Genomic DNA, 24074 nt, shown 5'->3' with positions numbered 1-24074 from the left:
CCTGCTCAAGAATAAAAACAAGTATCAAATTTAAAAACTAAGTTATCTGCATGCGTGGGTACACCCTACACATATGCTTATGTGCAAGACAGTCTGAAGATTTTTGTGACTACCCCAGTAGTCTTACTGAGAACAAGCACTGCCTGGGCTTGTTAATGAGTTTTATTTTGTGCCCTAAATATGATGTGTTCTTCATTTAATCTGCAGGGCTTGAACTGTGCAGTTGCTGTTGCATCAGTCTGACTAAAGCCCTGGATTTCACAGTGAGGATTGGAGGTCCCCAGAAAACATGAACTTCACAAAGGAATGTTAGATTAAAAACAAGCACTGTTAAAAACCCTACTGAATAAGTAATAACACTGTGATTCTACCATATAAACCTGTTGGCAACCTGGTTTCAAACACTCTTGCCTCTAGAGCTGGTTGAAAAGCTGCAGCATTATCTTGACTGATGCTTCAACCAGCTCTCATTGCTACAAACTTTCCTAAAACTACAGCTTGTGACTGTCAAAATTAAGACAAAAAAAGAAAGGGAAGAGAGTGAGGGGGGCAAGGCCTTTTCTTAATAAAGGCAGCTTCAGTTAGTAAAATAACAATCTTCAAGCTGCAACAGCAGCACCTACTAATTAGTCATTGACTAAAACATAAATAATAAATACCTAAATTGTTCCTTCTATGCCTCCATTTCTGTGCCAGATAAACATTTCAATGCTCTGCCTTAATGCCAGCACAGCTGACACCACAATTTCAAGTCCAAAGCAAATTGCAAGTAGCTTTAAACCAAAAGGACAGAGAGATACTACAAGCCACTGGGATCTGTGTGTTACAGTCAACCTGCAAGTTTAAAAGGGAATTCAACCTTCCTGTGAGATGTGATCATGGAATTATTTAAGGCTCTGTCTCCCTCCTGATGTGGATGCTTAACTCTCAGCAGAAAGTTAGCTGTGCACACAGAAGGGTGAACATACACCTTTATTACAGCAACAGGACTTCTTTCTTAATTAACCCAAGAGCTTTTAGTAGCTTTTTTGGGTTTTGTTGCTAACAAGAGATTACCACAGCAACAACAGCAAAGTGCATGTTTTTGTTAGCGTAAAATGCATCGGTTGGAGATGAATTTGCATATAAAACCTGTATTTTAAAAAGTTCTTGGAATGTAAATTAGTTTTTTTCCTACTGTAGAAAATGCAGGTTAAAATTATGCAAAACATGCCTATTTGAAACAGGATGCAGCCTGCTAGGAATTCTGAAGACAGGCAAGGGTAGATTGTTGACAGAATAAAGTTAAAGCACAGAGAAATATGGCATTGCTCTCCTTCCCATTCAGCTCTTGGCTTTGGGCAGGGATCCATATCCTGCACAGCCTTCCAGATGCCCTGCACAAGCCTAGAAGGATCCTTCCTCACAAGGAGATGGAGATCTGAGACCAGGGGAGGGAATTAGTGTTACAACTTAATAGCCACTACTCAAACTAGGAAGGAACCTGTTGTTGCAGATTTAGGTCTCAATTTTACCATTTTACTGGTTCTATGCAACTCCATTGCCTGAGAAAAAAACCTCAGCTCAGCTCAGCTCATGAGGAAAATCAGCAAAGGGTGTGAGCAAACACATCACAGCACACCCCAACCTACACATGCACACCTGCTGTACTGTGAAAATGCGCAGGTACTGGTGGGCTCAGAAAAAACCTGCAGATTTGAAAGGGCTGAAATTCACAATACTTCTTTGCTCTTTAATAAATACTCTTAGTATACTGACCCTGAACCCGACTGCATGAGACATGAAAGACTAATATAGTAGAACACTGGGTTCCATTTAGAGTTTATCATGAAATTAGTCTAAAAAATCACTGAAAATAATCTGAAAATTTTTGCTTTTGCTCATTTTCTCTAACTAGGATAACAAACATCATCTGAGTCCAGAATAACTTTGTGTTATTAAAAACCAGTGAGGGTGTACCATGATTATTTCAGGTTCTCTGAGGTCATATGGCCACACAGGCTCCAGCCTGCAGTAACCAACCTCCCCAGGAAGCTAAGTAGAAGGGAATTTTGCTATGATTTATTCATGGTAGGAAAATAATGAAAGCCTGTGAAACAGCAGAGGTACAGACAAATTGATTTCTAAAAAACACTTTCAGCAGCTGTTCCTTCACTGCCCTCTCCATGGCTTGGCACTACTGTTTCCAAACCCACAAGACAGTGGGTGCAGCAGCACATGGGACAGCACAGGCTGTGGGATGAGCAAAGCTGCTCCCGACAGAGCTGATGGAGAGGGCAGTGCCAAAGGCCTTGTCAGAACTTTTTTTTTTCTCTTTTTAAAATGAATTATATTGCAATAAGTAACAAAACCCAAAACGTTCCCTTAGGTTTCTGAAATCTGGTGTAAGACAGAAGCAAGGTTAAATTCCCTTTTAAAATCCTATGCCGGAGGAGAGTGTACCGGATGCTACCTCAAGCGACCGTCGGGTTTGACAGGGCCCAGCTCAGATTTGGGGTCGGGGCTCAGGGAGCTCCAAGCTGTCTGGGCACAGCCCTGCATGACTGGGCAGGCAGTGGGGCCCACGCTGCAGATGTCCACAGCTGACCAGACACTGCTGACCAGAGAGTCCACCCAGGCCTCCAGCCGGGCGCCCACGAGCCCCGCGTTCCTCTTGGCCTGGTCCACGCGGGCGGCACTGATGGGGATGTTCAGCACAGGGTTCAAGCCCTGGAAGCTCTGCTCCATGTATGCATTCTTTGGAGGCCCACTGTGATACTTCATGGCTTCCTCTGGAAATGCAGAAATAAACCCAAAAGTTAGTGCATGACAAAAAAAACCCCCACAACACTAAGGATCTATGGGTACAGCAAACAAAATGACAAAGGTTAGTGGTGTCCTGCAGCCCATTTCTCCAGCACTGACACAACTGCATCCTGTGCTCAGCTCTGGCACTCCTCAGGCTCACCACTCTGAGTTCTCCTCACCCTGTGAGTGCTGCCTTAGCAGGGCAAAGCTCTGAGCCTGAAAGCAGTGTCACCCTTACTATCAACATGTACAACCAGCATCCTCAGAGCTGCAGGACACCCAGGCGTGGCTGCATCTCGAAATGAGGAAACAGTTCAAGGATACTTGGTGTGAGAATGCTGCCAACTGCTGTCAAGCCTTCAGGTGCTATCATTGATTTGTCTAGGAAGAAGAGCCAAGATCTCAGCCTGGGTTTGTTTTGGTTTTTTTTTCCCAAAACAGATGAAGCTTGCCCTGCTGTGGAAAAGTCACAACATGTGTTAACTCTATCAGCCTCCAAAAACTGTATGGTTCCACCCCTGGTATTAAAAGGACAACACCACGGCCTTGGACAGACCAGACTGATAATAAATATAAGCAGTCCCAACACCTTTCCTGGAAGTGCAGCAGTCTCACTTAGAAATTATTCTCATGACAATTATACATCAAGCTCTTGTGCTGAACAGTAGATCACAACCATTCCCTAATGACACTTTTCTCTGCATTGTGGTGGCTTTCCTTATAGTAGTCCTTCTGTCTCAGCAAAATGCACCACAATACCCCAAATCTGCAATATTACAGTAAAAATTAATGCCAGGCTGTGACAATGCTTTTTAAAGACCTAAACTGAATCTGTGGGTTAGGTTGCCTTTCTCTAATTCTGCCTGAGGTGCTGTTCACAAAATCAGACTGGGACTCTCCAAAACTGTTCAACGAGTACCTCCTGGGAGCAAATTTTCAACCATTTCTTTCTGTTCTCAGCTGCCTTCCCCAGCATCCTCGCTCGGTCAGCACAGAGGATGTGTTTAGCCCTGCCAACAGACACACTGTCTAGAACAGAAAATGGGCCCATTCAGGGCGCTCCAGGCGAGGAAAGCCACCGTGCTCAGTGAGCGTCAGAGGCCAGGAATTACACACTCACAGCTACAATTCCTTCCACATGTCCTTGCTGCTTGCACTGCAGCCTGACACTGAGTCCTTTCTTCCATGCAGAGGACAAGCATCTCAGGTGCTGGCAATAAATCAGTGTATTTATTTAGAGGGAAAGGGAATGTTTAATTGGAACTTTGCTGTTACATTTGCAAAGTCTTTACTGTCAAATACTCTGCAAGTCCATTATTTCAAATCCCCAACTGAATTGGTTCAGCACATCCCCATCACCATTATACATCACTTAACTGTTCCTGCATCCATCTAAACCCCTCTTTTTACTTCAAAGGGTAGATATCCACAATAACCTCTAGTCAAAACAAGTTCACTCCGCGCACATGTGTCAGGAGTGTGCTCTGCCAGAGCACTGCAGTTTAAGAAACAGAACAAGTACACATGATTAAATTTCCTCCTTTGGAAGCAATTAAATATGGAAGACTGTTTGTCAACATATTAATTAAATAGGAACATTCTCAGTAAAAATCCCCAAATAAATAAGAGTTGGCACTATTAGCAGGATCATCTGATTGAAACAGGCAATTCAGAGAGCTTGTTGAATCAAAGCCTGTGGTGCATGTGTTCTTTGCACAGAACAAGAGAGATCTTTATTCAGACAAGAAACAGGATGAAATGGAACTTGCTCTTCCCTCTGGCTCAGTCTCACACTTGTCCCAGGCCTCAGGACCTGGTGGATTATCAGGACTGGAGGGAATGAAACCTACAGAAACTGCAGGAAACAGTGCTTGGCAATGCAGCAGGCACTGTGCTGCCCCTGGAGAAATGAGCTTCTCTGGTCCCACAGCAGAATGAATACAAGTTAAGTATCAGCATGTCCTAGGAAGGAAACACTAGGTAACAGCAACCTGAATGCAGAGTTACATATATTAATCAACAGGAAATGCTCAGGACTCGACCTAGAACCCTCTCCTGGAGCCTCAAAGTCTCTGTTGCACAGTTCATAGGAGAAAGGATGCTGCTTATCCAAGTGATGGCAGATGCCAGCTGCTCCTCTTTGCATTAAAGGAAAAACAACAGAGAGAGAACCACGACTCTGTAACTTACTGGGCTGGTAGAGGAGAGGGACAGTGCCTCAAAATGCTGTGCAAATGAGGCTGGAGCAACTAGGCATGCTCTGGCACTTTAGTCAAGTGTCATGAGCAAGAGCTCATGACAAAATAATGAAGAATGCAAGACTTGCTGCTGAGATGTGTTTAGACATTTAAATCTGTACGGTTAGAGCGAACAATTCAAAATTAGCTGAACTGCAGACATTAAGCCAGACTTTTTTTGCCAGCAAGCACATCCAAGCAGCCCTTTGACTTCAAGAGGACATGTATCAATGCAAAATATATTCCACTGACTCTAAAATACAGCTTTAAAATACTTGGTTATTTTTGTCCAACATTTTTATTTGCCCTTCACCCTGGGAGGGCACATTTCTCAACTGACTTTTCTTGGTATAACTTCTTTGGACTAAACACACAGCCTATAGCCAGCCACACAGACTGGAATTTCAGCATTTTTGTGTGGGCTTGTTCTTCATTTTGCAGAAAAAGCAAATGAGTTTAGACAGAGAGTGGGCTAAGGAATGAAAAACGTGGTTACCTTGGTACACATTAAGGCGCTAGACCTGTGGGTTTTTGAAAGCAACACAGAATCTACAGCTTTATTTCATTACTTGAATTGTGTTGAAACCCTCTGGCAAAGAGGTAATTTTTTATTGACATTTTGTTTGTTTTCTCTTGCAGCAAACAAGACAGTGCTGCATTTGCTCATTGTGGACCTAATCGACTCCTTGTCAGCTGGATCTGAACTAAATTTCGAAGCAAATCCCTATCTTCAGGGTTTTTTTCTCAGAATGATGATTCCAGGGCATGTCTGCTCTTCTGCAGTCATGTGCCTGCCTGCTGCTATTACTGCATTTATCAAGAGCATGTCATGGTACCTCTGGTTAATTTAAAGAAATCACAGCAGTTCTGACACAAGTTGCCACCCACTTTATAATCTGTATAGATGCAATTAGAATTGATTGAGCCACTGCAAACAACCAAGGGCAAAACAAAGGTTTCCCAGCATATACTAATTGAGATGATCTATAAATATGGATTAGGCCAAAAGGCCGTTGAGGTGCCTGCGTGAATCGCCGACGTCTGCTAATGCTGTCAGGCTTTGAAAGGGGTGGCTGCAGTTTGGGGGCACTGGGATCAGGCACTGGCTTTTCAGGCTCCCTGGGAGCAGCACAGATCAGTCCTGTGTACAGGGCATGCCATCAAACTAGGGACAGAGAGTGAAAGGTCTCTCTTCAAGGCAAAGACAGAGGTTGTTCTTCTTCACTGCCCTCCCTGCTTGAAGGAAAAAGGGGTTTATGTATTCATTTACTTATTTATTTTCAGTTCAGGGTTTACTGTCATCCCGAGGTTTTGGGGCTTTTCATGCCCAAGAAGTGAACCTGCCCAGTGGCTCACAATAACTTATTTGGCTTTAATGGAACAGGTACTATCCATTAAACAGATGACAACTCATTATTGGCACTCCAGCTGGGAGAGCACTGTGGAAACTTTGCCATGAATATAAAATCCAATTTAAAAATGAAATTGCTTTGGCTTTTTCCTCTTCCCCTCTTCCTGCCCCTGGGAGATGTGTACAATCACACTTGGCATGACTGTTTCACATAGCCTTTGTAGAGCAGGAAAGGGTGGGAAAGGGGGATGATGGGGATGCAGAGTCAACCTCTACTGAATTTACTGTTTTCTTAGGACTTGAAATCTACTGGGTGGCTTGGGTTATAGTCTGTGAACTGCTAGCTAAATGCTCTGAATTATATCTGTTGTTTGGCTCTGCTTCTGTGGTCCCTATGCAGGGGACCTGGACATCTGGCCTTGAGTCTCCAAACTGTACTTAAATTCAGGCTACCTAAAGCAGACAGCAAGAGTCCCCCACTCCCATCATTGCTGCCAGTGATCTTCTACTCATTTGTTCCCTGTTTTGTCTTCTCCATGTCCCATTCCCTATTTGTCTTGGCACAATTATTCCTAGAGCATCCTGCTGGTCCTTGGCAGCCCTCCTGTGTCCTTACAACAAGCACAGAGTACTTAGCTTTAATGCACTTGGCCATATGGTGAGAAACCCAAAATTGCTATTTAGAATAAACTGGAATCTGTCTGTGCAGGACATAGAGGGAAGGAGACCCTGGTGGAATGAGTGAACCTGATTTCTCCAAATGATTTATCTCACAAATTCACTTAATTTCCTTTAATTTTCTTTTTTTACTTTCTCCAGCCAGGCAAATACTTGAAGGCAATCTTGAGCCAGAGGATCTCCTAAAGGCAGAATTGATCAGTAACATAACTCAAAGTAGAGAAAACAGACACAGATTTGGATGACTGGAGGGGGAAGAGGAACAAGAAAGAACAAATAACATTAGATTTTTAGACTTTCCACTGAAATAGCTTTGGGAGCCTCATTTACAGTGGAAATACCCTGAACAGCATAGTCAGTAAGATCACGTAAGATCTGATCTCTTACAGATCCAGGTTTTGAAAAGGTCAACGAATCTGTGGTTTTTAAACAATTTACATCCTATCAGTTATGTGCATCTGCACCCAGTATCAAAGCAAACACCCGCTCCTCATTTCCCTTTATGGTTTTACTTGCATGCACAGAATCTAAGCCAAAATTAATAAATAAATGGAAATAGAAAAATGAATAAACTAGCGGCATATGTTGTTTTTACAAAATGCTAAACAAAACATCTTTGCTGGCAGCTGTCCCATGATTATTTATTTATTTTGAATGGCAATAATGAATTTTGAGAGCCACGCTACAGGAATGAACATGTTTCACTTGGATTATTCAAAAGAAGCCCAAGCAGTTCCCTTCAGGATGCTGGGAAACCAATAGCAACTTTCCCTTGCTGTGCTCCAGGCTGAAGTGATGTGTAGATAAAGGAATGATTTAGGAAATACAGTGATTGTTGTCATGTCCATGTTCTCAAGATACAGGATTTTAGTGGCTGCTGCCAGATTGGTACAAATGCTTCTCAGAATGACACAAACAAATTACACATAAGATTGTGGAGAGATTTTTATGTCTGTAACTACATGGACTCCAGTTTTTACATCTGCAGTGTATGAGACAAAGGGGGCCGAATCATTACTGAGAAAATGACATGCAAAGTGGAATGAAATGTATCAGTCACTCAGAAAGCTTCTGGAGTAGCAAATTACTTTCCAGGGCAATCTTTCTGAGAAGAGCTTTTTTTTTTGTGGGAGTCTGGGGCGGGGTTAGTGGTGATGGTGGTGAGGGCAGATAGTTGGAAGAACAAAATTTTAAAGCACTCCCTAATAGAACATATTCCCCTCTTCTGCTGACAGCTCCTGGTTAAGTCTGATGTATGTTTTATTTTCAAACTAATAATACTCCTTCATTTTAGAAGATTTTTGGCAGCTTTCTCATTGTTTACAGCAACAGAAATTGTTCTTTTAGAAGTTCTAATTCTTCTGTCATACACTAAAAATGCCTTTATTTGGCAGGGAAAAATATTTTTAAATAATAAAGCAATGACAAACTGACAAAAGCTGGAAATCAAACTAAATGACAATTGCCTGCACAGAGCACAATAGTTTTACTGAGACAGAAAGCCTTAAAAAACCAAACAACAGGAATTTGCATTGCAAATACAAATTCTAACTACACTGGGGTGTCACTATCTGCCCCGTAATTAATTTTCTTCTCTACCTCCATGCCTCAGGTCATCTAGAGATTATACATCATCAGTAGCAAATCACTCCTGAGACTTTTTTCCTAGAAAATATTGTTCCTAAGCTTTATATTTCAATCCTGATTCTAGCTACCATACGAATGAACAGGGTTCTTCAACAAAAAACATGAGCCAGATCTTCTCCCATTGCATCAATGGACAATACAGAACAACTACATAATTTGGGTGGAGTTATTCCAGATTCAGAGTTTGAACTAAAGGGAGTTTTGCCTTTACACCATAAAGTGTGGGCTTATGGCTGAAGTCTGAGCCACATTTACCTGCCCATGGGCTTTCATGTTCTAGGGAAAAGCAGCAAGTTTGCTGGCTACATGCCACATTTTCCATCCAATTTATGCCCTAAATGTTGAATTACCAAAGAACATGGAATTCATTAATTTCCAGGAGATGAGCTAGTAACAGCTGTGTTTAGAAGCAGGTTGCCTCAAACTTTAAAAATTGATTCCTTGTACACATGGTGTTTGTTCACAATTTATCACTGCCTATTAGCTAATAACAGCAGCAGGTTGGAGGTGGTTTAGTTTCTGCTTAAGGAATGATGCCACCAAATGTTAGAAGCAGAAATCAGTTAAGTTCACTCTTCTGCTGGGAAACGTGTGGAATCAAGCTCCTGTTGAGTGAGATAAGGGCTGCATTAGCTCTCAGCAGTTGTCTGCTGGTGTTTGCATTACAGAAGCAGCACGTTATGCTGAAAGGTAAATGCCTGACTCAGTTTATTTGCTGTCTTGTCAGGAAGAAGAACTTCTGAAAACTTAATAGGATCATTCATGTATCTAGCAAATTTAAGATGTCTAAAGTTATGAATATTAATACTGGGCAGATGGAAGCACTTGAGCACACTAAGAAGAATGGTAAAGATATTCAGAACAACAAACTTGTTTTGATCTTACTGAATAAGAAAACAGGTGTGGCTGTAAAACATTCCCTCTTCTCCCAGCACAGTGTCCTGGGCACTGGCTGCAGACCTGAGCACTGGGATGATGCCTGTGCCATGCAAACTGCTGCTGGGAGCCTGCAGACACTGGCAGCTCTGTATTGGGATGGCTCAGGGAAGAAAATGGTTTCTTTCTAAAAACTGTTAGTGTGGGTCTGATCCCAGGACTGTATACACAGATAATTTCTGTAACACAAGTGCTTGGCATGTACTGAGCAGGTTTTGGCAGGTATCAGGCAAGAGTGAATGCCTGGACCTGACAATATGTCAGGCGAGCTCTGGCCTAGGGTAATTTTGTCTAATTCAGCATTTTGTGTATTAAATTTTTAAACACAGACTTTGTCAAGAAAACAGCTTAAAGATGTGTAACTCTCTAAGAGCAAATGGGAATGAAAAGCAGCACAGAAAGGTTCTAAATGATGTCTTTTATGATCACTGTTAGATGACTGAGAGCCTGAAGTTCTCTGGATTCTGAACTGTGCATATTTCAAAGGTATAAACAGTCTTTTGTTCACAGTGGCTGTGTTTTACAGACTGAATACAGACACTACCACTTAGTGCAACAGCTTCTTCTGATTTACTATCTCTAAAATTGTTTTCTTATATCCTTTTTCAATACAGTGTTACTCCATTAACAACATCACTTACAGTGAATACAGACACAATAACGGTGTTATTCTTGTAGCAAAGAATAAAACTTACCTTGTTTGATAGGCTGCTGATTAGAGAAGGTGAGAGGAGTAACAAGGAATTTGGTTTCAGCTACCTGTACCCAGTGGTGCAGAATTTTTATTGTCCAGACACCAGGTCGCAGGGGCAAATTCAGAGGTGGTTTGTAGTGAGTAAACTCAGCACTGGATTCAATGAGAATATCATACGTTGCTGCAATTACATTGATAGGATCCACCCAAATGACAGTCACGGTGACATTGGGGCCTTTCCCCCATTTCTGCATGCCAACTGGCTCATCTGTTGGCCCCAGAAGTCCTCCGAAATTCCGGAAAAGCCTTTCCTTGGCGTCCCATTCGGTGCCAATCTGAAATTGAAGAACACGCTGCTGCTAGCATCATCTCTCTAAGCATCTAAGGCTTATGTCAAACAAGGGCTCTCAAGAGACACAAATCATATTTCTCTAATGACATGAATTATACATGCATATAAAAGCTGACAGCAACGTGACCTAAGATCATACTATGTACACAAATTGTGAGACAACCTCGAAGGCAAGGCTTGTTTTTTTGGTCCACTTTTGATTGATAAAAAGGGGTTTTTTTTTATCTTAAGAGTGACACAACAGACTGTAACAGCTTTTTCCTCCACAGAAGCAGTCAGTAAGGGACCAAGCCTGGTGACTAGACACAGGCTATGCCTAGAAAAAAAGCATGGTCCATCATCTCCTGGGAAATGAAAATGTATTACACATTGGAGAGGTGGACCCTGCAGTAGGGACCTACCCATCTGCTGCTAAGACCAGGAAAGAGGCTTTTGCTCCTTACTTTAGGACAGTCACATCAGGTCCTTTACTCCAGTCATCCAAGAGATGCTGTCTCCTTGCACTCCCTTCCTGCCTGATGTGGGAAGTTATTTCTTGTAAACTCTTTCCTTGCTGTCATAATAGTGACATTGTTTTTTATTTATTGACTAACTAAGAGTAAACCACCTGATTCACAATCTAGTAGAAATATTTAATGGACCTTTCTTTTTCCTAGCAACTTGCATATTTCAATGCTCTTTATATGAATTTCAATGGTTCACCCATAACCCACGGGATAACACAAACTTACAAGCTGTTGCCATTAACACCTGTGCACTACTGAAAAATAGCATCTCTGAACAGATAGCATGAAAATGTAGTAATAACTGGCCTTCTTAGGCCAATTGAAAGACTTTTTAATATCCCAGCACTAAATCTAGCCTGTGTTGATGAGGCTGACCACCACTGAATCCTTCCATCAATTCTCAAGAGGGCCACCTGAGACCACAGTACTGAAGGCTGCACATCTGCTTTTGGAGGCAGTGTCCACCTCATGTGTCCCATGAAGTCCTGTTCCTGTGAGTTCAAATCAAGTGTGATCAATATCAAAGGCAAAAAGAAATGAGGGACATCATTTGAGGTGAAGAACAGGAGAACCCCTTGGCTCCTTTAGGCAAGCAGACATCTGATGCCATTCCTTGGAGACACATGCAGATATTCTGGTCAGCTTGGTATGAAACCTCTCATGGTCCTCCTGATCTTCTTTTGCCTTAAGCTCCAAAACAGAGCAGATGACAGAAGAGCTGATTTGTTCCCTGTATAGAAAGGGATTCTCTCAGGTGGCCTCTGGAGATCATGCACACAGAGGCAGGATCCTCACTTTCAGCATATGTGGATATTGCAGATTTCCCAAACAGAGCTGTCCTTGTCCCTAATCAGCTTCACCTCACAGGGGAATGGTCAGAACCTGCTTTCCTGAAAGCATAAGAAATAATTGTAGCTCATGTCCTTCAGAGAGTTTTCATCTCACTTCATGAGAATAAGTGATTCCAATATAATGCCAAAATCCTTCCAAATCCCCAAAACATAACAATTACCTGATGCCTATTACTACTGATACCTGTACTGTAAACTGTCCAGTCTCCAGTCCCTTCTAAATAAATCCCTGTGGTTGGCAGACAAATTACAGGTGGACTGCAAGCAAAATGCTACAAGGTCAGTAAAATAAAACCCTACCATCCTAAATCCATCTGTCATCATACAAAATCCTCCTACCGGACTATGACACTGCAGAATATGAGACAAAATGAGCCTTCCACTACTCTGCAATCAACACAGCATTTCTGGTATTTCAGAGGTATTTCACCTAGCACACCAGCTAATCAAACCAGACAGCATAGCCCAGATATCAGACCCAAGCATCGACTGCCTCGAGGAGCTGTCAGTGCATACTCTCCTGACACGACTGACTGAATATGTATGGAAATAAGCTGAGAAAGAAAATTTCCTGACCAGATCTTATTATCTACTCTGCCAAACTTCACTGAGTGCGGCCATGTCACACCTACTGGTGCTCAAGGGACCTGGAAATAATAAAGCCACAACATGTGAAACAAATCTGTGCCCTCCTGGGCAAAGAAAAGCCTATAAAAGAAGCAGTTTCTACCACATTCAATATTTTTTACTTAAGAACTCCTTGAAGAAAACTTGCTTCATCCTCAAAAATTAAATGTTCATCCCTGACATTCAACTATTTCCCTCTCTTTAGTCTCATCCCTGGGAAAATTAAAAATCAGAAAGTTACAATTCCCTTGCTCCAACCTGCAGGTGACACTGCCCAACACCAGGCTGCACAAGAGATGTTAAGACATGTACACACGCACAAAAGTTTTTAAAAGCGCTCTGTAGAAGAGCTAAGGTTGATTTTGGGGAAAAATTAGAACAAAATTGTGGCCTGGTTGCTAAACTGTGTGCAGGCATGGTTCTGGGTTCTCTAGTGCAACCCAGAGTTTACAGCCAAAGGGTAGAGGAAGAGGGGGTGAAAGGACAATTGTTATGCTCCCAAGAAAACCTGTCACACTGCTGTCAGGGTGTGCAGGTCCATGAAACAATGGCACAGAACCAAAGAGGAGAACACAGTGCTGCAGAGCAGAGCAGACCAGGCCCAAAGCAACACAAAGCTACCCTGAACCTCCTCGTGCCCCAGAGCTGAGGCTCACACCAAGGCACCTCAGGGAAGTGAAAGGCAGGAGCTGAACACATCTATTCACAGGATCTGCCCTTTATGTCTGGTTTCCAGCTGAGGACATACTTTCCCATGCTGCACAGCTTGCAGTACAATCTGCTTTTTGAAGCTCAGTATTTTATGGGGAATTTTACTTAAAGCCCTGGTTAGAGGTTTATATGTCTTCCCCTGAACTTTACACAGCTGAGCTCCCAGTACTGAGATGCCCAATTTTACAGGGCAAGAGATACTACAGTCCAATAATAATTTTCACAGCCCCTTAAAACATTGTGAGTAGGCTTTCACTTTCAAATGGAATACCCCAAATATGGGATGGAATCAAGCAGTAATGAATATCTGATAAATTATGAAGGGATGTGGCACAGAAACTGACATTTACCACATCATTATTTTAATCACCATTATTTTGGGCTTCGAGAGCAAGCACTGCGCATGGGGTATATTGAAAAGCTGGAAATCTCTCACTGGCTTAAAACTCCTGTTTCTATCTCTGTTCAGTCCCAACATAAAATTTTCCCAAGATAAATTATGCCTTGATTATGGGTTTGTGTCTCATTGCTCACCACAAACAGGACCATTAGGTTCACACAATGCACACTAATTGCCTGCCACCTAGTTTATTTTATTCTCTGTGATGAATCACAAGTCTTAACAAGACCAGAAATGAACTTAGTGTTCAACTGATAGACGGTGAGCTGAGACTTTTAGTTCTGCACAGCAAATTAATCTCTGGCCCTCCACGGAAAAGTTTCCTGAACCAAGGCTGGCAGGACACATACTGTGTGCATTGTGCACAAGCCAATTTTAGGAGGTGTGGGAGTTTCATGCTTGGAAATCATCTCTCCTGGATTTCCTGGAAGTTTATTTTATTTCCCTCAGCCCAAGGGTGAGTGCAGGAGCCATGTGCCATCGAAACACTGTCACTAACCCCACCAGCCATGGGGCAGCCCAGACAGCTGATCTCTTTCCACTTGTCTTTACACAGTGTGTGGTAAAATCTCCTCCTCAGGAAGCAAAGTCTGAGAAGCCAAGCAGAAGAGCAGAGGGCAGGAAGCACTGACTGTCATCTCTGCTGCAATCTCAGTTGTGCATCAGGGTCACAAACACACTTGGGAGCACATTCAGTGCAGCATATTTGTGTTCTTCCTGCTGGCCCCACCAGTGTGAGCTGGGAGAGGGAAGAAAGCTCACAGCTAAAATAGCCCCATTCAGTTTTAAATTCTTGTCAGATCATGGGGGGAAAGTTGTTAAAGAATCAGCAGTTCTGTGCCTCAGTAAGAACAAATCTCAATTTTCTTATCAGGTGCTTAACCTGTGAACATTGATGCCCCCATCCTAGCCAAACTGCTAAGTTTGTTTTCCACTTGCTGGACTTCCACAAAGCAGTGGCATTTTAATAAGCAGTAATAGATCAGAGCTTTCTAGCCACACTGAAGCTGAAGAAGTTGATGCTGGATTTATACCAGGGTAAGTGAGATAATAATTTGGCTTGGAGGCAGAGATCCCTGCAGGCCAAGGGAAGGCAGAAAGTAAAATAAACGCTTAAGAAAAGATTAAATTATTTACTTTGCACCTTGTGGTCTAGTAAAATATGCATCATCTATGAGAGGACAATTAAAGAGTTTAGGTGAGAAAATATTATGAAAACAAGTAAGCAGCCACCAAAACTCTTTGTGTGAGCTTGAAAGTGAAGTGCCTGCTGCAGGGCTGGTTTTGGGAGAAAAAAGGTGAACTGTGGCCAGGGAGGACCTGGCAAATGGCCAGTGAGTAAATTCTAGTCCCAGGTTAGTTTCCTCCGTACATCTGCAATGAAGTCAGGTGTATTCTTTCTAAATAGTTTAGTTTGAGTTCTAGCATTCTGTACTTCTTTTCATCATACAGTGAGAAAACACCCTCTCCCTGCTGCCAGCCCATTGCTTTCTAAAAAAGGACCCAGAGCAGGCATCAGGATGAAAGTAAGATTAAAAGCACTAAATAAACAGCAGAAATACTCCCACAAATCACAAGAATTAAGGCTTGTATGACCATTTATCACTGCATGAAATGGCAAGCCTACCATCAGGCACATTGATAAATGAAACACACTTTCCATCCATCTCTTTAATGGCACATTAGTGTCATGGATTTGCCATGCACACCAAAACACTGAATCCCACCTAGGCATTTCTTAATTGCCCAAGAAGATGGTAATTTATGGACTTAGCCATAATGACTTGAACACATTTGTTCAATCAATTTTATACCTTAATTGAAATTTGTGGCTTAACAAGAAAAATCATGAAATTAACTGCTCAGACAGTTGTATCTTTAAAACAGAACACAGATGTCGGATTCTATTAGTGGTCAACTTTCCTGGTATATTTTAGTGTACATTTTTTACAGTCTGTGTCAGATGCTGAGACAAATTCCTAGAAAAAAATAACAGGATTTATGGGAACTCTCAGCCACTGCTGTGATAATTTTCTCATTCGTGTTACAACATCAATATTCTGCTCACATGTGGTACCTGACTATCACTAATTTTATGAGGTTTTTTTTTTCAGTGTATTCTTGAGAGAAATGTTTAAACACATCACATGGCATTTTCCCAAAGTGCCTTTCACAGCACTCACAACAATCGTGGTTTCAAAACTTTTAAGTTACCTTTAAGTTGCTGAGCCCCTTTGACAACAGCAAAGGCCTTCAAATTGTTCTTGAAACAGAAGGGAGTGAGGACACTCAGGGTAAGGTAAGAAGTGAGGGTTGACCACAGACCTGAACGGGCAACAGTTTCTCGTTTTATGCAGAGGATGTGTATTCTGCTAGAGAGCCACTCTCACCTCAAATTGCCATGGACATAACATTTCCAAAGGCTGCTGAATTAGTTTGCAACCTGGTGATGCCAGGGGCTCGTGACATCGTGCATGGGTGGCTAGGAACACTTACCTCTGAGAATTGTAACCTTCCAAAATCACTTGGTGGACTTGCAATCTTGAAGACTTTCTTGGGCATCACCCAGGTTTCCAAAGTTTCTAGTTTACTGACAGCCAGATTGGTTGCATGGTGTCTGATCAGGAAGCCTTGGAAACGGTCAGCAAGGAAGTAAAGGTGGACGGAAACGGGATGGCCCATGGGGTAGTATCTGTAAAACAGCACACACGCTCATCAGTTACACAAGAGAGACATGAAATCTCCATTTACTTGGAGCTAATGGCTTAAGAAGCATTCATTTCAACTAGAAAATCCACCACTGTACATTAAGAGATTTTAAATGCGTTCATGACTCATTATCAAATATTCTTAGGCTGTTCTGATTACCCTGAAACGTAGAAAAATGTTACTAAGAATATATGCTCATTTAGACCATATCCACAGCCCTAAGCTCTTCAGGAGGTTCTTCTGCATGCCAGAGAACTTCCCTCCCTTACCATCTCTTCTGGGTAGAAAGTGCCACCCAGACACACACATAGGTCCTGAGGCTGCAGCCTCATTTATCTTAGGAAATAAACTCTATATTCCTTAAAGGCTTGAGGTTGCTTTTGCCATGATTTTTTAAATCATAATTAAAAAAATCCTAACAACTTGGGGAAAAAAAACCTGTCATGGGAGAGCTTTGGAAGCTTTCAGTTGCAGTTCAGATTTAAACACACTGTAGTCACGTCTTCAAATAATTAAAATGTATGGTCAATTGTCTGTTACAGTCCCAGAAACATCTGTAACAATGTTTGGGTACATATGGATGCATAAATAATTTAGACCACGTTATTCATAGCTCATAAATCAAATATTTTGCTACTTTACAGCACTGACATTAACTGCAAAACAAGTTAAACCAACCAGTATCACACCTTCCCAGTAAGTCAGCTAAGTCTGACTCAGGCTTGTTACCACAACTCAAAACATGAGTGTTACGAGGAATCAAGCAAGGAGGACTTTCCATTGCATGAGGCCAGCAACACCCAGAAGGAGGTGTCTAGAGCCTGAGAAATAAATATAAGAAGACAGGGTACAAACAGGGCCAGCACTGATGGACTGAGCAAAACCACAGAGAAGCTACAGAGCCAATACCAGCAACAATCTGACTTCTGTTCTGAGTACTAAGACCTCCTGTTTTTGCAGCAGCAAATATTTACAGTATCCTTGAAATAGTCTGAGTAAATTGTCTGTTGGCAGCAGTGAGTAAAAATGCCTAGAGATACAAGAAATAAATTAAATTTCAATCACACATTAAGGTTGCTCCCCGAGAAGATGCTGATATGCAATCCCACTTGGTACCCGAGCAGTCTGTCTGAGGCTGTGAGTTGGCCCTAGTTTGGAAGTGTGCAAGGAAGCTTCTCTTCCAAATCTCTACTGGGCCACTGTGGGTGGCAGCATGGGACTGGCTCCAAATGTGATCTGAAGTGGTAGTGGCTTTCCTTGCAGTGCCTGCTGCGGTGTGAAACGAGCTGGGGTGTGACTGCAGTATCAGCTAACTTGGTGCTCCTGTTATAGACCCAACAGCAAAGGGAATACTGTCCAGGAGCTCAGTCAAATACATGACCATGCTGGAGACATGCAAGAAAGAGGAAAGGCACATATGTATACACCTAGAAACACAGTGGAGTGTCACAAGAGATGTGAATCATAAACCTGAGGATTATACACCTTTCTGTGAATTAAACCGAATGCTGACCCAGAGTGCTTTGTGGGGGCCCAAGTAGGTATGAAAATGAAGCCTCCACTCTGTATCACTGTAATTCCTCCCTGCACTGTTCATGAGGCTCCAGCCTGCTGTAAAGGAGCCATGCTTTATCCCAGGGACAGCTACAATCAGCAGTGGATGACATGGTGTCCCTATCTATAATCTGAGCAAGCTTGAAAAGCACCTTGAGTTCCTGTGCCATGGAAAGTTCTTCAGAAATGAAACTTAGTATTGATATAAATCAGCATCAGAAGAGTGGCAAAAGGAATAAGTACAAAAGTAATTGTCAAATTATTCCAGTACTGGTTACACATAGCCACCATCCTCTCTGTTGGCTTCATTCTGCAGGACAAATGACCCAGGACTTCTTTAGGTCTGCCTTTATTTCATATAAGGCATGCTACTAGTGATTATTTATATCTAATTGTTATTGATCTCTCATTGCTTTGCACTGGTAACCTTCACTGACAAAGCTCTAATAGGAATCTGGAGCACTTATTGCCACATTTTTCTAAATGGGACATTGCTCAGCACTTCCATGACTAATTTAGGAAGGTCAAAGCGCATTTGGTTCCCTCTCAAGAACACAAGAGGGGCAACGTCCATCCATCAAAGCACATGGAGTGTCTTCAGTGTTTGCTGACTTAGGCTGTATGTGTTTTCTATTAGCAAAAAAAAAAAAAAAAAAGGCAGGGTCCAGAAATACATTCTGAAGAAGGAATTAATAATAGACAGGAAAGTATTGCTTTAAAAGATGAACCCTCTCTGCTTTGAATGCAAACAGCCTCAGATGTGTTTGCAGGCAGCAAAGAGCCTTTTCTGTGCAAGTCTAACTCCATGAATTCTTCCTTCAAATTGCTAGGCTGAGAGGTGAAAAAGGAATCCAGAATATAGGGTGAATTTCTCTTTAAAGAATAAAGACCTTTATTTGAGATATATGTATATATTTATACATATGAACATTTAATCTATTTGGTGCTAATGGATCCTACTAGTTGCAGCATTTTTGGCACAGAGAGCTACACCAAGCAGGCAAACTGAGCCGAGCAAGTAGCTCTCTGTACTCCACGTGTACTCCCAGGGGAATAAACAAGTAAGGACCATTAACCTGCCTGTGTTCAGATTAGTTCTGAAATCCTGCCCTTTGCTTCTGGTAAGCATAATAGAGGTGAACATGACCTCTGCTGCAATCACATGGAGGGTTTAGGAGCTGCAGCTATAATACACTTGCTGAAATTAATCAAGGAAAACGCAGCAGTGGGGGTAGTACTGCCCAACTGGATCCTGTCAGTCTTCATCAGGCTGGAGAGGAGCTCCTTAAAAGTGCAGCAAACAGGTCACATAACGTCAACCCAGAATAACCAACGCTTTATTATGGACATAAATACCCCTGGAAATAAGTGCTGTACACTTGCAGCTGCCTGGCCCTGTAGGCTCCAGCCAGCGCGGCCAAGCGGAATGAACCTCCCCCAGCACTCGGGAGGGCAGTCTGTGTCCCATGAAACACCCAAAAAAAGGCAGGTCAAGACTAACCTGCAGCTGTTGTCTCCAGCAGCATGGAATGAAGTCTCAGCTCTGCGCAGCCCCAGGCGGGAGAACGCGTGGAACATGGTGAGGGCGACGTCGCTGAGGGTGTGAACGCCGTCAGGCTCGTCGTACACGTTCTCCCAGTACGACCGCAGGCCGGGCGTGCCCGACGGGTAGTTGCCGTACAAGTAATAGTCCAACTGGCCAATTATCTCTTGATTCACTACAGCTTCAAATTTGCGGGCAAAGAAAGTCGGCCTGGCAGTCTGCTGTTGGGACAGGACAGGAAAAGACACTGAGTGAGTTCCCATTTTCATAGAATCATAGAATCAACCTGGTTGGAAGAGATCTCAAAGATCATTGAGTCCAACCCTACTGTTGTTACTAGACCATGGCACTAAGTGCCATATCCATGACAAGTTGTCCTAAGCAATGGGTTGGGAGGATATCAATTGGCTCTCTCCAAGGACAGAGATGACTTGAAAGATGAATGGTCACCTTTGTGATGGCGATCATTCATTGTCAGGAGTGATGTTAAGATTCAGCAAAAGACCATGTAATTACCCAAGGAAAATGTATCTGTGTCAATCCCTTCATACCAGCAGCCACCCTCGATTGCTTTGCTCACAAAAACTCTCCAAGTGCTGGAGGGGTGGGAAATGCTCTCTAACCCCCTGTGTTAGCCTGGAGATGGTGCAGCACTGGCACATGTTAGATAGGGAGCAAAGGACCCTGTGGTACAAGGGCTCAGGAGAGGCAGAGCAGATTCTGTGTATAGATTTCCTGCTAGGAGGCTGTAAGGGGACTCTGGGAGGAAGAGGTGCCATCTGTGGCTGAGGCTTCTCAGCTCCTGACTGGTTCTGCACAAATATTTTTTGCTCTGCACTTGACACAATCTTGGGCACATTACTGCTTTATATGCTAGTCAACTACCATCAGCTTTTCAAAAGTCTTTGTTTTGCCTTGCTCATATTTGAGCATGGGTTCTGAGGTGCTAAGGAGTTCAAGAGTGCTCCAGATGGTTGGAAAATTCTTTTGAGGATGCTCAGCTTTACTCTGAGATGGTGCATGCTGTGGGCCCTCTGATCTGTGCCTCTGCTGCTCGCTCTGTGCCTCCATGGGAATCGTGAGCCAGACTTCTGGTGCCCTGTGTTTGTGTGAGGGGCTCTCTCACCAGGCAAGTGTCAGAAGCTGCCTTTACATCTATTCTAATGTTGAACTCTCCCTTCCAGCTCAGTTTACCTGATTGTTTTCTGAAATACTGTTGTGCATTCCCAGCCTGGAGCAGGTCAGGCTCTGCAGTCTGGCAGGAGTTTTTTTAAGGCTTGCCATTTATTCTGTGCTGGAGACTTTCCTGGGATTGGTGTTTGGGGCAGCAGAGTCTCTCTTAGATAATGTCTCCTTTGCTCTTTTTGTGAGTGTCTGTGTCACTGACTTCAAGCGTGCCTGGTAGGCAGCACATTACAATAAAGAAAAGATCTCTGTTTCAGAGCAGTCATTTCTGTGCTGTAGGGTAACACATTTCCCATCCCACACAAAGCCTGAGCAAACATGCTTTATGCAGGGAACCCTGAGGAGCTGCAGGGATGGAATTGCAAATCTGAATGACCTTGAAACAAGCAGTTGCTCATTCTTAATAGAAGATACACAGGCCAGATATCGTCTTGAGTCCGAGTACAACCTTGAGCACAGGATTTGCTCTCATGTCTGCATTGAGGAAACTATCACAAAGGAACTGATTAAACTTTTTAAGAGAGTCCTTCCAAACCTGGGTGATCAAAACCTCATGACTAAGGCCCCCAAAACCATGAGATAAACTAATATAACCATGCCAATGAATATAATCACAAAAAAGGATTAGCTTGGTGCTCTGTAGTCTGTAGCAATCACACTAGCCAAATTTGAACCTTTTTTTAAAGATGATAAACATTGATTAACACTGAAAGCCAGGAGTTCCATGAAATCATGAAAGAACCTCAGCTGAAAGTTTGGAAAAAACCCTTTGCAAAAAATTCACAAGAGTTAGTGAGTAACAGTGTACAGTGAGAGATGTGTCAAGCTTCCCTCCCTTCTACCACAGCAGATTACCAATGCCAAGCAGTCCAAGGAGCTGCTTTGCGACGTTACCATGTCTCAAAATGCAGGAGAACTGATCTTTTTTTCTCCTCAAATTAAGATCAGAGCTTCCTCACATCTCTTTCTCCATCTCCCTGATGGAGTAAAAGCTTTCCTTCCCACTCCCTGCTGCAGCTATGCAGCCAGCCAACCCTCCACACCCCAACAGAGGGGGAAGACCCTCTTTGTGGGTACAAGAGACTGTCTCAGTTACCTGGAATCGGTGGAAATCTGCTGGTTTGAAGTCATTAGGTGAACAGCCACACCAGTCAACAATGTGCTTGTACTGACACTTGCAACCGAGTTTACGGTTCCAGTTTGTGATGCGCAAATTGTTGTCCACCATGGAGTCACAGTATGGGCTGTTCTCCAGAACAGTGTGAAAGAAGGACTGCAAGAAAGACAGAGCAGATCACTATATTGTTTAGCTCCCCAAACTTCCATTTCCTCCTTCACTTCATGGGCCTGAATGCAGGTGACGTAACGAAATTAGCAAGCTCTATTGTTCTACCACGTGTGAAACACACTCTGTGTGTATGCATTCCATAGAGCATGAAGGAATCACAACATACTACAGACCCAACCAACCTTTAATAACACACAGCCAAAAACGTGCTCCAATAACCTGGCACAGAATAACTGCACTTCTGCAATGACCACCTTTGGGCACTGGGAGTCCAAAGGACTCCAGGAAAGGCACCAGTGACAGCAATTATTTTACTTTTATTCCAGCTGTATGAGCAATTCTAAGAAATTCCCATTATTTCTCTTCTGTAAGTTACTCTCTCGTCTAACAGATTTACTGAGCAATGTGCTAATGATATATTTCAAGTTGCTTCCTCAGATAATTATCAAAACTATACCATCACTCCAGTTACTATGAAAAATATACAGTCCCAGTCAGGTCTATGGGCTTCTCATTCTCCAGCACTCTGAAATGCATTGCTAGTTGAGTGGCCTTTTCTGAAATGTACAGTTCACCCTGGCACCAAAAGGACATTCTGCCTCCTGCATTTACACCTGAAATAATAAGTCTTTATTTGCTGACTCATGGCAGCATGGAATTCCTATTGGGCTATCCTAATTATATCATCATAATATCAGCTATTACATAAATCATGCGTAATGGGAACTGATATAGCAGGTTAACAGGTCAGTGAAGGCAGGGTGATTGTAAGAAACCAGCTATATATCTTGCAAAGAAAAACTTGTAGAAAAAAGCTATGGAATATCAAGAAATTTAGCCCTGTAAGAGACCATTTTTGGAGCAGTGACTTCTCTTTAAAATCAGCAATAGTAAGATCTATAAATAACCAGCATAACATTAGCATGGCTGGCCCCCAAATAATCCCCCTACCCTTTTTAATGTTAAATGACAGCCCAGTGAATATGGATTTTATGCTTGAACTGTTTGGTTAAACCCATAAAGGAATCCATTCTCATTCAAGCGAGAGGGGAAAAAAAACCTACCCAATTACCCATTGCCTTGTGTCCTTTTATAGATACAGAAATTTCTCTAGATAATGGATGAAAAGGTTATCAGAGTTGAGCGAAAAGGTGATTTTTAACAGAAATGGGATTAAAAGATTATTCAACATGTGTGTGGAATAATGAACCCCTATCAAAAGATGACAATTGCTGTGCTGCACCACAAGCTAATGAGTCTAGATTTGCAAGATTGGTCTCATCAATCCTTCAAAATGCTCAGGAGCTAAGGAAGTTATAGTTTTAAAGATGGTCATCAGGTCTTCCTTGGGATGGCTGACTGCTACAAATTCTGGGAGCAGAGCCTGCCAAGCAGGGAAGCAATGTACCTGCTGAGGCAGGTGTAGCAAAGCCTGACAACCTGCCAGGCTCTGTGCTCCACCTGCAGATACCACACACTCCCTGACACACTGCTGCATGCCAGACAGAAACCCATCCTGGTGTGTACTCCCCTTCTGCATCACTTGTAGCCAGAGCAATTCCTGAGTGATCCAAATGATTTGTGACTGTGCCTTCTAGCTGAGTTTTGAAAGGAACAATAAACCTTTGTTTGTAGGGTTTTTATTTTTAAAGAAAAGGGCTGGATAATAGCAAGGAAAGCTACTTATGAAGACAATTCGCCATCTCTAATATCCTTCAAAAGCTTTGTGCAGGAACAATTTGCAAGCAAAGGGCAGCTGGATTTTTGGTTGTTCAGTAATAAATTAATAGGCTTAGAAGTATAAAACAAAGCTACTCCTTGCAAAAAAGCCCCACAAACAAACAAAAGCTATAAACAACTGCAAAAGATGTTCAAACCCTAAAGGACTTACTCGTCAGGGGAGTAAAATTCTCATTACCCACTGTGAGATGTTCCAAAGTCACTGAAATCAGGTGAAAGCTCCTCTGATTTTGGTGATCTTTGGGACAAGCACAAACATTGCAGGTAGGAACACAGAG

At 42.6% G+C, this 24074-nt stretch overlaps 1 protein-coding gene across 1 annotated transcript in view; it reads right to left on the bottom strand.

The window, feature by feature from the left end:
* Positions 1 to 2448: 2448 nt before the first annotated feature.
* Positions 2449 to 24074, bottom strand: part of XYLT1 (xylosyltransferase I) — a gene marked incomplete at its 5' end in the record, with an annotated part of 86316 nt that continues 64690 nt past the window's right edge. The window contains 5 exons of the mRNA XM_009069700.1: positions 2449 to 2771; positions 10332 to 10665; positions 16274 to 16469; positions 19542 to 19804; positions 21865 to 22046. Of these exons, the coding sequence (XP_009067948.1) occupies positions 2449 to 2771; positions 10332 to 10665; positions 16274 to 16469; positions 19542 to 19804; positions 21865 to 22046 (1298 nt within the window). The remainder of the gene's footprint in view (positions 2772 to 10331; positions 10666 to 16273; positions 16470 to 19541; positions 19805 to 21864; positions 22047 to 24074) is intronic.

The sequence above is a fragment of the Acanthisitta chloris genome, unplaced genomic scaffold (assembly GCF_000695815.1).
Source record: "Acanthisitta chloris isolate BGI_N310 unplaced genomic scaffold, ASM69581v1 scaffold1210, whole genome shotgun sequence".
NCBI lineage: Eukaryota > Metazoa > Chordata > Aves > Passeriformes > Acanthisittidae > Acanthisitta > Acanthisitta chloris.
This window is presented reverse-complemented; position numbering and strand designations above follow the sequence as displayed.